The sequence below is a fragment of the Natator depressus genome, chromosome 11 (assembly GCF_965152275.1).
Source record: "Natator depressus isolate rNatDep1 chromosome 11, rNatDep2.hap1, whole genome shotgun sequence".
Taxonomy (NCBI): domain Eukaryota; kingdom Metazoa; phylum Chordata; order Testudines; family Cheloniidae; genus Natator; species Natator depressus.
Genome location: NC_134244.1, coordinates 11,040,540 through 11,056,147, shown reverse-complemented (window position 1 = coordinate 11,056,147; position 15,608 = coordinate 11,040,540). Strand labels below are relative to the sequence as shown.

At 42.2% G+C, this 15,608-nt stretch overlaps 1 protein-coding gene across 2 annotated transcripts in view; it reads left to right on the top strand.

The window, feature by feature from the left end:
* ADCY5 (adenylate cyclase 5) overlaps positions 1 to 15,608 on the top strand; it is a 343,803-nt gene that overhangs the window by 280,998 nt on the left and 47,197 nt on the right. For both annotated transcript variants that reach the window (XM_074967144.1, XM_074967142.1), the window contains one exon: positions 9,198 to 9,220. In XM_074967144.1, coding sequence (XP_074823245.1) covers positions 9,198 to 9,220 — 23 coding nt within the window. The remainder of the gene's footprint in view (positions 1 to 9,197; positions 9,221 to 15,608) is intronic.

Genomic DNA, 15,608 nt, shown 5'->3' with positions numbered 1-15,608 from the left:
ATCAAGATTAAAAGTTCATGAAAACTGGTATGTGTGTGAGGCTCACACTCCTCAGAGGTGTTGCCTCTGGCTAAGACAGTGCTACATTTGGAAGGTTATCTTAATAACCGTAATGGCAAGAAATGTTCTGGGGGCAGGGGTTCTGTGAAAACTTTCATTCTGCAGAATATGAATCTGTCACTGGGCAAGATATATCCACCATGTTGGCCAGATCTAAGTCACAAGCCAGAAGCTGGACACTTGGTACTAAATGATGTTTAAGGAACAACTCGTCACTTTTTACTGCCTGTGAAAAGTGCCAGTTGGCGCCATTGGAACTAAACCCCTCTAGTCATGAAATGGGTACAGCACAGGGCAGGAGCAGTGGAAGCTTCCTACACTACCTTGCAGATATGCCTCAACCTTGCTCTGAGGGTGCACACTTTTGGGCATGAGAAAGTAGTTTGTTCTTCATGCTGACTCATTCCTTAAAATCTTTGCTGGTGTTATACAATAAACTAAAAACCAGCAGGATCTTATTAAAGAGGAAAAGGCAAAATACCACATTTATTGTGAATACAGAAAGAATCATAGTAAGCAGTTAGTTATAGCTATAACATTCCATTCAATCTCATATTTATTCACACATTCATTCATATAAACACACACACACAGGTTCTGCAAGGTTGTTATCATAGTTACCAGCCTTAGAGTTGCTCATGCCAAGCCACTGGCCAGGTGGCCTGGACATGAGGAGGGAGCAGGGCCTTGTCAGGTGCTCATCTGATGCTCCTGGAAGTTGGTTTGCAGAATCAGACCCCAAAGTTCTCACTTTCCAGAGTCCATTTTTATAGGAATTTCTTCCTATGCCAGTCTATGGGAATTGCTTCATCATGCTGTTGCTGAATCAATCAGCAGATAGCACATTCCTGACGCCTCCGTGCTGCCAGATGTTATCTTGTTCTTTGGTTCTCCCATTCTTGAGGCTGTTGGGTGGATTCCAGTATGCCCTCCGGGGGTCCTCTGTTTATTTCCACTTGACGCCTTCTTCAGCCGATGGACACTGGATTCTTAGGCTGGCACCTCCCTGATCATTCAGTTATTATCCACACCAAGCATCCATCCACATACATCCTCTATCTCTATTTTAATCACAATTGTTAATACAACAAAAGGGCGGAGAGTCTCTGGGTGCTGTTTCTGTTGTTACAGAGTATTGCTTTGAGTCTCTCTCTGTGTGAATTGCTTTGAGAACAGACTCTGTCTTAGAACGTACTAACGCAATTAGCAGCTTGCAAGTTTCACACACAGAAGGAGAGAAACAGTACCAAAAACCAAGAGACCTCTTAATTAGTAATACCCTGGAATTTAAACTATGGGGAATCAAACTCATTTGTGATTTTAATACAGAACTTCTTTAATATGATCCAACACTGGGGCTGCCAGTGAAGCTGCCGATTGTTATGGTGGTGCTTTCCAACCATGTGGACAATAGGAGGTAGACTGTGCTCAGAGGCTGTCACATCTTTAGAGCTGAATGAAAAGATAAAAGGCAGATGTAAGATTATTCACCTTCCTTCTTACATTTACAGTCGTTTAGTAAGTGTTCTCAAAGTTGGTGTTATTATTTCAAAAGGCTCTTGACTTGAAACAGAAATAGTGATCTGCTTGTCATATATTTGACAAATGTTTTATCACTTTCTTTAAATAATCTGTATCGATTGGCAAGTTCAAATAAACTCAGTCAGTTCATAAAGCAAGCAAGGAGATTAGAATGATTTGAACTGTTAGAACAATAGGCGCTCATATAAATCCAGATAATAAAATTTTGGAACAGAGACAGCAATACAGCGGTCAGTCTTTCTCTCCCATTCCCCCCAAGCACTGTAATAAAAAATAATTAGTTGTGACTCATTCAACATAAAAGTAGGTTTTAAAATGTATTGGATCAAACAGATAGAAGACCTGTTAAATCATGTCGTCCATCCCTTGTTAATAACTATTGTCTTGGCTTTGTGCTGCGAGTGCAGCTAGGTGTGGATTAATATTCCTGAATTTATATATGTTGGATTATTTTAGTCATACAGCAGTTATCAGATTTCATTACTTTATTATTGCAATTGGATCATGGAATAGTGTAGTCCCTATGGAAAGTGGTGGAAGCTCCAGCACTGGGGACATTTAAAGTGAGACTTAACAAAAGATTAGATAAGACACTGCAACATTCCTTCTTTAGTGAATATATTGTAATAAAAGCCTTAATGTGTTTCCTATTCATTTTTAGACAGGGCTAGAAGATTTGTACCTAAACAGGATCCATTTCATTGTCTTTATTTTAGATCTGTCCTTCACCTCCTTTGAACTCTATCTTGCTGATTTTTGTAGTGACTACTGCTGTGTCACCCTTCCAACAGCCACCAGATTGGTCTGGATGGCATCATGGATAGGCTACCATCAGTTCCATTTTGTAGTGTGGCTAGTGCTTTATAAGCCGAGTGGTGCTGCTCTGATGAAGACCAGGGGCATCACTGACATAACTATTCAGTAAACCACAGAAGAGCAGGCCTGAGATGACTTGTGTAGCCGGATCCTTCTGTGGCAGCTTGAACAGTGCTGACAACGGAGGCAAAGATCTGTTTGAAACCACATCATTAATTCAGTTTTACCACTTTGTCATACCACTGACATGCTGTTTTTGTCTTACGGCTTGATTTTTAGAGGTGCTGAGCACCCACAATTTCCTTCTGGGTGTGAATTGTGGCTGCTGAACTGGGAGACCCTCTGGCAAACCTACAAAGCTGGTTTCCAGGTTCCAGCAGCAAGAGTGCCTCAAGAGGCCTCCAGTGCCATGTGAGGATTAAGGGGAGAGATTGTCTCAAATATTTGGGGTCCTGATCATGTAGGACTTTAAATATTACAAGGCCACTCACTGAATTGCACCTGGAATGAAAAGGTGTACACATCTACATAGAGGATCCTTAAACCTCACCAAGCAGAGAGCAAATTGAGTTACCAAGCTGAAGGACACTTGAGGAGAGGACCTAAAACAAGGTATGTAGATAAGACAAGGCTGGATTTTTCACAGGTATTGAGCACTCGGAACTCCTATATTTTAAGCTTCTCAACTGAGCACTGTTGTTTAAGGCAGTGGTTTTCAAAGTCTGGGTCGCCACCGAGTACTGGGTCATGGAATGAAAGGCACTGGGTCGCCTTGCTCAGGAGCCAGGGACCCTGTCGGCCCGCCAGTAAAAACTAGTACTCCCCACCTGTTCTGACACCACGCTGCGCCCCAGAAGTGGCCAGCAGCAGGTCCAGCTCATAGGCAGGGGGGCCACAGGGCTCCGCATGCTGCCTCTGCCCTGAGCACTGGCTCTGCACTCCAATTGGCCAGTTCCTGGCCAATGGGAGCTGGGGGCATCAGTGGCTGTGGGCAAGAGCCACGCCGAGCTGCTTGCATGCCTCCACCTAGGAGCTGGACCTGCTGCTGGCTGCTTCCGGGGCACAGCACCGTCCGCAGTGCCAGGATAGGCAGGAAGCCTGCCTCTGCACCCCGACTGCGCCACTGACTGGAAGCTGCTGGAGGTAAGCCCGTGCCCCAATCCCCTGCCCCAGCCCTGAGCCCCCCCCAAACCCTGAACCCCTCATTCCTGACCCCACCCTGTAGCCCTCATCCCTGCACCCCAACCCTCTGTCCCAGCCTGAGCCCCCTATCCCCAGCTCTGTTGGGTCGCAGGCATCAACAATTTTTTTCAACTGGGTCACCAGAAAAAAAGTTTGAAAACCACTGGTTTAAGGAACGCCTTACTTCCGATGGTCTTTCTGTCAGAGTTTGAGTGTGATCATCTTCAGAAAAAAGCACAAGACTTTTTTTTTTCTCCCTGAACTTTATTATTATTATTTATTAAGACCATGATGTTTCTCAGTGATGCCTATGAAGATCAGCTAAACAATGACAGTTAGTTCACGTGGCAGTTGGGGAAAACCAATTATTATTTTTAACTTTCAGATCATTTGGAACCATCAAGTTGTGCAATAACTGGGCTCCACACCCAGGTGATCTCATATATGGTATCCTTGTTATTGGTCATGTTCAGTGCATCATAAGCCCTCCAGAGCAGGGACTGTGTCTACTTGTGTTTTCTATGGCTCCTAGCACAGTGGAGCCCGGTTCCTGAACAGCGCCTTTGACTGCCAATACTGCAGTGTAAAGGATTACGAATATTATTACACATATTCCTGAGATGACCTGACACTATGCCAATAACCATGTGGAAAAGCTTATGAATAAATATTACTGACTGAATGCCAAAGATGTGATCAATGATGTTTAAATGTATGACAATTCCCACTCTGAGGAGCCTTCAATCAATTAGTCTATTGCATTTATTGGTTAGCACCAAGGTCTGTATTTTGGGCATATAAGACCCAATACTGCAAAGTGCCGGGCAGCAGTTGTATTAAAGTCAAGTTGAGGGAGATCAGCAGCCTTCAGATAGTTTCCCAGCGCTTTGCTGTATTAGATGCACAGTGAGGATTGGTTTTCTTCCCTGTACTTTGAATTTTCACATGAGTGACATGTGTTTTTAATAACAATTAGATGTCGAATTACTAAAGGTCTTAGATGCAAAATAAGGACCACTTCATGAACTGGTGCAAGTTAGCATTGTTCCATTCACTGTCATCCAAGTCAATGGAGCTACCCTTGCTTACACTAGCCGAGGACCTGGCCATGTATCTTTAATAAACGTACATTCTGTCTCTATATATAATAGCACCAAAAGGCATGTCATTTCCACTAACAAACATCATGCAGAAAATCCACATGCTCACTGAGAGCAGAATAGAGCCCTGAAGTATGTGGAAAATTCCAAACACTGATTATGCTCTTCTGCCAATTGCTTAGAGAGGGTCTACTTGAGGAAATGTTATGGGGAAGTACCCTAAGATTGTCTCAGTTGAATCCCTGAGCAATGTTTTCAGTATCCCAGTGAAGTGCTTCTGTGCAAATAAGGAGTATTTCCTTTAATAATATCTTAGCCTTTTAGAAGTTGCATTGAAAGAAAAATCAGCTTGCAGGTTCTCTTGCATAATAATTCCATTGTGTGAGCTTCGCTGTATGAAGAAGCCATCAATCATTCAAAATGGGAGTATTTGAAGTGAATAATTTAATTTACTTAGCTAAAGAGGTTCCCACTAAATATAATTTTAAGCTGCTTCCCTTCAATTAAAATCCAAGTCACTCTTAAATATTTAACCTCATTAGATGAGAAGAAAAACTGAGTAATATATTTTTGCTATACCTGATGTATACATTTTTGAGTCTTTCATTTTGAGAATCCAGCGTAAGTTGAACTACTAGCATAGAAGTCTCTTATTCATCATTTCCAGTGTTTCAAGCAAGTTTTAGTGTTTAAACAAGAATCTAAATTAACCCAATATTATTTTTTAATGTTTTAAATGGGCTTGCCAGAAAAAAAAAATCAAAGTTTGCTTGTGCAAACCAGGTAATTGCACACTCATGGCAGTTAGGCATGATTGTCAGATTTCTGTTGACCTGTGAAAGTTTGCCCATTATAAAGTGTTCACCTCTTTTTCTGAGAATCACTGCTGTGTCCTTTTGAAAATTGACCCAGTTGGTCTACATTTTCAAACTTGGGTGCCTGAAATTTAGGAGTTCAGTATCAGTATGTAGTGTCAACATGTAGAGTCAGTAGGAACCGTGGATATTCCACTGCCATTGAAAATCAGGCCACTAATTTGGGCTCCTGTGTATGGGTTTAGTTCCCTAACTCCCAGGAATCCATGTCTGAAAATGTGGACTTTATGTTTAACAAGCAAGCACTGTCTGTGTTTTTTACATTAAGGTTCACCCCTGCCCCATTTGTTGGGTGATAGCTATTCAAGTTCAGATGATTTCTTTTGTCAGTGCAACTAGCTGTGACACCAGACAAATTATGAGCACTTTGTCAACATGGTTAATCAGTGGGCTTTTATTTCTGACACCACCTTGTAAAATTGCATACAGGTGAAAAAAAATCAACTCTTTTGACAGCTGTAAAGCAATTTAAGTGAAACAAATATCTGAGTGATATTTCAGTCCCTCTTTAACCTTAAACCAAAAGCACTTGTAGTATTCTTTGGCTTAGTTACCTGGACATGCAAAATTTTCTTGGACATGCTGAGTAAGTTTGTTGGGCATGCTAAAACATGCTTCCTTCCCATTCAGCATTAGTCTGCTAGTAGGTAGTAATAAAGAGAATGGGACAGGAGGGTTCCTCTTTCTGCATGCCTGAATGGCAGTGTTTGAGTTGCAGTTTCAATTTTAAAGTGTGGGTTTAGTCTGAAAAGCGACTTTAAAAATGGCACTTCCTTGTTCAAAGTACCTGCTCTGTGTATTCAGACAAACAGACCTGTTGATTTCAGTGACAAAAATATGTTTTCTCTTGTTTGTCGTGCAAAGCCTACACAGCTTAGGGAAAATGTGCAGGATTCTGTTCTGCCTCTCATATCATCACCAGATTGATAACTTATTTCCAGTTGCAGGGCCAGATTTTGCCCTCATTTACAACTGTTCAATGCCATTGTCTCCAGTGTCATTGAACAAGGGCAGTTGTGGGCAGGATTTGGCCAGCAGGCTGTGTATGGAAAGGATCCACATTAAATCTCAAGAACCCAGGCTAAGATTGCAATGCTAGCATTATTCCTGAGGGAATTCTGCAACAAAAAATTAAAAATTCTGCTCACAATATTTTACAATTCTGCAAAATTCTGCATATGTTGTTTGTCAAAATAACAGAATATCATCACGCCAGTTTCAATTACTTTTGGTCATTTATTTCAAAATACCTGTCAGCAAGTATGTCTGTAACAATACAGATGACAAAAAAGATTCAGGAATTATTTTTTGACAAAGGGATTTCTTACTAGGCATATTAATACAGAACTCTGAATAAAAATTCATTTAAACTACAGTACAAAACTGTATTTCCCGCACCCCCTCAGAAGCAGTGCAAAGGCTTGGGGGAGTCAGAGGTAATGGAGGAGCTAAGGGAGAGGGAAGTAAATTGCTGGGAAGGACACTGGGTGTGAACTTGGAGGGTTGTTGGGTATGGATGGGAAAAGTATGGAAGAACAGGTTTTTTGGGGGGGAGACAGGGAGAGATTGTTAGGGAGCTTCCCCCATCCAGACCCTGGCTGACCCCTAGCCTCTCCCATTCAGTCAGGCACATCTGGCTCTGTCCCCATGTTCCTGCACCCCCGTGTGTCCTTGCACTCTCTGTCCACATGTGTCCCTCTATCCCAACTCAGACACCCCCATCCCCATGTGGCCCTGCATCCCCCTCTCCTGTCCCTATGTGTGCCTCCACCCAGCCACTCTCCTGTCCCCATGTGTCCCTGCATCCCCTCCCTCTGTCCCCATGTATCTCTGTGCCCCCACCCAGCCACTCCCCTATCCCTATATGTCCCTGCAACCCCTTCCCCGTCCCTCTGTGCCCCCCACCCAACCACTCCCCTGTCCCCATGTGTCTCTGTGCCCCATTCAACCACTTCCCTGTCCCCATGTAGCTCTGCACCCCCTCCCCCATCATCATGTGGCCCTGCAACTCCTTCCCCCCTGTGGCCCTGCGCCTCCACTCCCATTTAGCCCCTGCCCCGGTCTGTCCTCCCCCACTAGCCCTTATGAGCACCTGTCTGACCTCCCAGCACCCCACATTGTCTGTCTCCCCATAAGCCCTGTCTCCTGATCTGGCCCGCTACAAAGAAAGCTGCTCTCTCTCTTCCCTCACTGGCAGGGAGCTGCTACTGTTCTTGCGCCACAGCACCCCTTGGTGGGCAAAAGTCAGAGCTGCAGCAGCATTTCAGCAGAAGCTTTTTTCTGTGCAAAAATATAAAAATATGGGGGGGCTCATTAATTATGCACGTGTGCAGTAGAGCAGAATTCTCCCAGGAGTATAGTATACCATCATTTCACTTGTAAACTAAACACATTTGAGCTGGAGTCATTGAGATCCACAAAAACCCCATGGAATCCTACATCTGTCATCACTACATTTGCTAGAGTTTTAACACAGTGTACAAGTTCTGCCCTCATATACATGGGCACAACTCCTGTTGATTTCAGTGAGACTTGTACCTGGGTATCTGAAGGCAGATTTTGGTCCAGTTCATATGAAACCTATTTTATGAAGCTATTCTGCTCTATCAGGTATGTTAATAAAAATTTCAGATTGCAGATAAATGCATATTTTTTTCTTGGGACCCTTCAAACAACTCTCAGGACTTGTCGGACCTGTAAACATGTAGATAGCTTATTTAATAAACCTGAATGACCCTGAAGTGTATTTTAAATCACTTGCCAAAATACAAGAAATTTCCCCCTTCCCATTCATAGAGATGCATTTTAGTGTTAAGGGGGAGCATGGAAGGGCTTGAAAAAGAGAAGATTTTGTTTGTAATGCTTAACTAAATGGATCCCCAATAAATAGTCCATTAATGTCTTATCCACTGTTTTTGATGGTTAAAAAGTCTATGTTTGTGCAAAATACTTGGCATGATAAAGTTCCAAGAATGGGAATTTCAGAAATGGTGGCCAAATTCTACTCCCATTTAAGTTCCACTGCGTTAGACCAGCTCTGAGCACTTTTGAAAATCCCACCCTAATAAGAGAAATGACTTTAAGAAAACGAATAGACTTCAAAAGTAGACATGGGAGAGCAAAGACTCATGAAAATAAGCATTGAAGAAGAAATGGATATCTAACTATATAAGCCCTTCCTGTGATTGGAGGCAGACCACATCAGCCAAATTAATACATTGTGCAGGCTAGCAGTGCATTAACTACAATGGAATTGCACCGACCTGTCAGTCTGAATTTTGACCCAAGTGTATATTGCATCACTTGTATCAGTAACCTTTTCTTAAAGGCACAGCAAATGCATGACAAAGGTCAACTGAGGGAGCAGAAGTCATTCCCTTACCTTTAACTTTCATATGTTTATTTTAAGACATGTATTTATATAAAATTGTGTTCTGCCCAATCTATCTGATGAATGACATAGAGACAGAGAATATTGTATTGGCTTGGCAAGGATCTCCATCAAGATATAACAAATGAACCCTGTGAAAGCTCCTGTATGAAATGCCATCCATCAGAATTCTTTATTGTATCCAAGGTCATTCTGTTTCCTAACTGTTATGTTTCATTTTCTTTCTTTCAGGGTTTTGAGGATCCCAAGGACAAGTAAGCAAATTTTGTCATAAATGTTTTGTGTTTCTGCATTCTTGTTGGTTTTTTCCCCCTAATTTGAAATTAGCTTATGAAACAGAGGCCCAATTTCCAACCGTGGAGATGGTTGTCCCCATATTTTTTATTCACGGATGAGGTCACAGCCTGGAGAGTGGCAGTGACATTTCCTGTAGGGGCAGCTAATCTACAGGCACCACCTCCACGGGTATGAGGGCTAGTCCATTTCCAGTTAAGCATCTCTGTTGAGAATGCTGAGAAGGAGTCTAAGCGCCAGTTGCAGAACCTGTCTTAGAGAATTATAAATGATGCTGGCACACATGGCATCCTCTTACCCAGGGCGCTTCTTGTGCAAAAGAACTTGAGCAGTAGCCACTGCTGCTATTATTATTTATTTATTTTGCTTTACCAATTAAGGAACAGTAAGGATGAGCTTCAGTGGGAATGGGTTCACTATATCAGCTCAGGACAGGTGGGAGTGGGGATTATAAAGTGGGAGAGGACAGTAAGAGATCCTCCTAGCTCCAGTAGTGAAATAGAGTGTTAGGATATAGATATTCAGGTCTGTCTACAAAGGCCTATACTTTAAGAATTTAGGTGTATTCTTATCATTTAGCTAGGTATAGAGGTATAAAAGAAAGAATCAAAATCACTGTCTGCCTGTTTATAGGGCCTTTTCTCACTGTGACAGTCTGAGGCCCTGTTCTTAGGCTAAGATCTTTGGCTAAGCAGCAGAGGCAGCCATAAGCTGGGAAGCGTATGGTCACATCCTTACATTCCAAACGAGTCACGTTGAAATAAGGTGCTATTGGGCTGTTAGGAATACAGTCCTGTCCTGATAATGCCTGTCACCTCCAAAGAAAGGGAAGAGCCTAGAAGATGTAAAAGGAAACTTAGTTTGGTAGCATCCTGTCTGGCAAGAACTCACTTATCAATAGCTGGGATGTGAAATCCTCATTTCTTTGTTGTTCTATCACTGTAGTCCCCATTTCCCTATTGTTTGTCTGTATAATCTCTATCTGGTTCTGTGATTGTTTCTGTCTGCTGTATAATTAATTTTGCTGGGTGTAAACCAGTTAAGATGGTGGAATATAATTGGTTAGATAATCATGTTACAATATGTTAGGATTGGTTAGTTAAATTTCAGTAAAATAATTGGTTAAAGTATAGCTAAGCAGAACTCAAGTTTTACTATATAGTCTGCAGTCAATCAGGAAGTAAAGGTAGGGGGGGAATGGGAACAGGGACACAGGCAAGGTTCTGTGGTGTCAGAGCTGGGAAAGGGGACACTAAGGAAGGAAATTGGAATCATTGCTTGCTGGAAGTTCACCCCAATAAACATCTAATTGTTTGCACCTTTGGACTTCGGGTATTGTTACTCTCTGTTCATTCAAGAAGAACCAGGGAAGTAAGCGGGTGAAGGAATAAGCCCCCTAACACAGAGGAACCCCTGAGACAAGAGAGTTGAGGGAGAACTCTCACTGTCTTAGTGTTACACAATTGCTGCACTTACAGAGGCTCCCATGTCAGCTTGTCCATCCAGCAAAGACAATATCAATGCTCAGAGCTTTAGTTGGCAGATCATTCATTTAGGGGAAGTGGAAGCTCAGATAGAAGAAACCGAGCCAGATAAGAGAGATGTAAAATGCATTTAGATTTATTCTACTGCTAGTGCCAATGAAATTACCTGTGGGTAGTAATGTAGAAGAGCAGCTGGGCCAAGAAATAAGAGTTAAATTGTGTACACTTACACTGGGCTCATTTCCTAAATGGAGCAAATGAGAGAGAAATAACAGAACAGGAGCTGTATTGGGATACTTTGAATGAGGGTTCATATACTGAGAAGTCAGTTGCACCATCTATCAGATTTATGGATACTGAAAGCTATCCTACTGTGACACCAAACAAATGGATTACTCTGTTATCCACAACAGGCAGGTCCCTACCTTATAGTTGTCGAGGACTCGAACCCCCAGACGGCACGGTTCGTTGTCTGACCGGAGAGAGACAGGCAACACCAGCAAGGTCCGAACACAAAGCTCTTTGTTGAAGAGTGCACACAACAATAGAGAGCAGCCCGTCTCCAAAGAGAACCAGCAGCCTCTAAGTAAAACTCATAGGTTTTTATAGACAGTTCCGTTGCGTCACAGATTTATTCATAAAGCAGCCCAGCCCTCCCCTATGTTAGTTAAAATCCTCTTTCTCTATTATGCATGCACTTCTACCCCCTTATTGTAGATAACTTTTAGCAAATCGCAATGCTTCACTAACTTTCTTATCGGTATGGGTGTCAACCAGGAGACGAGGAGTTAAGAACAGACATAACACAAAAACAAACTGTTCCCAGAACATTTGGTACAAAAACGCAGGAATGCAGGCCTCCCCTTTTTTCTTACTCCCTGCAACTTAAACAAGTATTCCTTCATTCTGCTGTCAGAGGCTTTCCCAGCAGCCTCTCTTAGCCTGACTTTGGTTAGGTTGACATAACTGCTTCATATTTAACTTTCCTCACCTGACATAGTTATAAGTCACTTTACAACATTATCCAACCCTCATAGCAGCCCTATCACGTAACAGGGTAAGTAAGAATAGTTATCCCCATTTTACAGGAGGAGTTGGGGCAGAGAGGTTGCAACTTGCCACCGGGAGATGTTGTCAGAGCCAGCATTTGAACTCTGAAGTTCTTGGCTCCCAGTTCTGTGCTAAACCCACTGGGTCATGCTTTTCAATGAATACATAAAGTCAAGCCCACTCCATGAAAATTCATATTGAAACAGGGAGGCCTTAAGCCTGGAGAGAAGGATGTCATCAGTGAATTTTGGCATATGTTGAAGGGAACAGCATTCCAGAGTTTTGGGCCCCTCCCTCCAGTACAAAGGGTTGTGACCAAAATCTTCAGAAGTGGCCAATGATATTAAGTGCCTCAGTTTTTGGTAGTCGAACTTAGAAACATCTTGCTTGATTTTCAGAGATGCTGAGCACCCGCAGTTTTTCAGTAAAGCCAATGGGAGTTGTGGGTGCTCAGCGCCTCTGAAAATTGGGCCCCTTTAAGATCTCTCAAATTGAGACAACCAAAATCACTGGCGGCTTCTGAAAATGTTGGCCTGTGAATAAAAGACAAATTCTGTCAAGTTATTTATTCCCTGTATTTCTAACAAACCTCTGTGACAAAAATGCTTACTCTGCTCCTTCCCCTCAACATTCCTTATCTTTTTGTTTGTTTGTTTTCAAAACATACCCAGAAGAAAATTTACATATAAAGGATGTTTTCTCTAACGATGCTGGGCCATTACGAGAAGGATATGGTAACAAGATGTTGATAATAAATTTCCAAGAAAGATGATCCTCTTTGGTTAAATTCATCTCTGGCAGCTCATTAAAATGAGTGATACTTGCTGTAAATTTTCCAGTTCATTCAGGATCATATACCAGTTTATGCCTTAAATCTTTAATTGCTTGCCTCTTTTTTTGACTATGAAGTTGGCTCTCAACAGAATTTTTTCTTGCCATTTATTCCAGTTAGTCGTCTGTCTTAAAATCTGCTGTTTTTTAAAAAAAGATTCTTCAATATCATATTAACTCTGAGATTTTTACCTCTAAATTTTGAACAACCAAAATGCTATTAATAATTAAATCCTAATAACTGCATTGTTTGATCTCACTACTGACATTAACCTGTTGCTCACTAAATGTCTTTGCAATGGAAGTAGAGGAAGAGGCCAGCAGTGAGAAGGAAGGGTGGGGGGAAACAACCATGGATTAATTGCCAGTTGTGTTTACTAATAAAGCATCTTTATTACCAAGATATTTTTATTTCTGAAATAATTTTTATTGTAGAGGTGCGATTAAAAGAACAAAGGAATATTATTGGGCTGTAGGTGTTTGAATGAATGAATCAAGCTATGTGGGAGCTGAATTGAATCGGTTGCCACTGCCATTTGTAAAATATCTGGTTTTAGGGTCAAATTGGCACCTCCCCTGGAAGTGACATGGCAAAATGACAAGTGGCTCAGGAAGCTCCATGAGAGTCGGAATTTCTGCTGATCTTTCCTGTGACAGAGCATAAATAAGTTGTTTCATGTCCTTTGGAGTAATGACCCTGACCCCAGTGGAGTTTCTAGGAGGAGGTGTTGCTCAATAGGAATAAAAGTTGTGGGGGAGGGGTGTAATTTTTTTGGAGGCGGGGGAGAGTTAAAACCCTAGCACAGTTGTGGACAACCTGCGGCCCATCAGTGTAATCCGCTGGTGGACCGTGAGACAGTTTGTTTACACTGACCGTCCACAGGCACGGCTGCCCGCAGCTCCCAGTGGCTGCGGTTTGCCATTCCTGGCCAATGGGAGCTGTGGGAAGCGGCGCAGGCTGCAAGGATGTGCTGGCCTCTGCTTCCCGCAGCTCCCATTGGCCGGGAACAGTGAACCGTGGCCTGGCCACTGAGAGCTGCGGGCAGCCATGCCAATGTAAACAAACTGTCTCGAGGCCCACCAGCGGATTACCCTGATGGGCGCCCGTAGGTTGCCCACCGCTGCCCTAGCAGGTCTTTCAGAGTGCCAGCTGGGTGTGCCTCCTCAAGTTTAAGCATTTTGATGCAGCTTAAATGCTTCCGAAAGCCAGAAGAATAATTCTGAAATCTGTCTGACAGCAAGGGACCCTAACGTGCTGTCCTTCCCCATGGCCATACAACAGTATCAGTAAAAATTTCTACACACACCCTTCATTGCTTGAGCAGTGTAACTCTACTCTGCTTATAGGGACTACCTCCAGGGGTGAGTCTTTTCATTCCTTGGTATCTGTGGCAAGAAGTGTACTGCTAAAGGTGATGTGGCCTAATGTCCAAAAAGGAACTGCTCTGAGGCAATCAACTCAAGGCTACCAAATTGCGATGGGATAACACTTTGAGTCTTTGGCTGGTTTCAAACCGGCGACTTAGAGGTGAAATGACCCATAGACCATTACTAAGCCTGAACCAGCCAGCCACAGTCAAAAACTACCCAAAGTTTCTTCTCCTTCCTGTTTCCTCCCAGGCTGTGCTGTTAGACTGGAACTTTGAATCTAGCTGAGGCTCACTGAGATGTCAATGAGTTTTAACCTTGGATTCTTGGAGAAAATGATTGCAATTCTCATGTGATATAAAAATGGCTAAATTTAAATTGTCCAAATCTAGAAATAACTAGCAGGAATTTTGAATGCATTCTGTAAATAGGACTAGTAATTTCTTTGCTCTTTTTATGAGGCTAGAGAACAGGATTGTCACAACTGAGCAAAAATAAAAAATGGCTCTTTATGTACTTAAGCAGATGTGGTTTCTTTAAAACAAACATCTAGAAGTAAATTGAATTTCTTTTTCTCCAAGGGGAAATCTAAATTGCATTTCAGAAGTGGAATATATACTAGCTGATGGATTAAATAACTGTGGTGTCCAAAAATAAAAACAGTCCTTCTCCTTTCCCTGACCCTTGTTGAAATGCAAACCCTTGCTATAACAACTTTAAGGAACTGAGACAAAGACCATTTGCATTTGCCAGACTGCCTCCCGTATGAATGCTGAGGATGTATTGTAATGACTTGTCTACTGTATATCTGTATCACTGTCGTCTTTTGGTTGGAATTTCAATGATCAGTGGTGTGTCATAAGACAGTGGGGCCTGATTATTATTATTATTTGTCAGATATGTACAGATCCTGTTGACTTAAATTGAAGTTGTGGGTATTGAGCTCTTCTAAAAATCAGGTCCAATCATGCTAAAGCTAGTGAAAGGTCTCCTTTAATTCCAGTGTTGTGGGGCACTGGCTTTTGAAACAGAAGTCCTGATTGTGTTTTGGCAGCTGCCATGAAGTTCTGAGTGGCTTTTGTGAGCATCTTACTCACACTTACAAAGATCTGTTGGCCACGGGTTTGTTACAATTCATGCTATATGTCTGCATTAGCCAGTGTTAGCCGGACAAAACCCAGAAAACTCAGCTGGCAATAACTACCATCTTTCATCCTGCCCCGTTGTGCTTTAGGTTTCATTTTTAGGAGTGTCTGAACAATGGTTGATTTCGCCTAACATGGGCTGTATGTTGCCCTGGAATCAATTAGAATTGAAATTGGAATCAGGCATTACATTAGGGTCTGTCCTAATACAAGCTATATTTACTTGGGCATCATGGAAACTGAGCAGAATAACATTTCAGCTTTAGCTTTTAATTTCTGCCTCTTGTCAGTTTAAACCAGACCATTAAAGAGACAATGTCAAGCTATAAAAATTCTGACTAAGGTTTTTTAAAAATTATTAGGGCCTTACTTTTTGGGTGCTCAACTTGAGATGCCTTAAAGGAGCCTGCTTTTCAGATTGTTGGTTTTCATCACTGTTTGAAAATTCCATTCCTGTAAGGTGGCTCTAT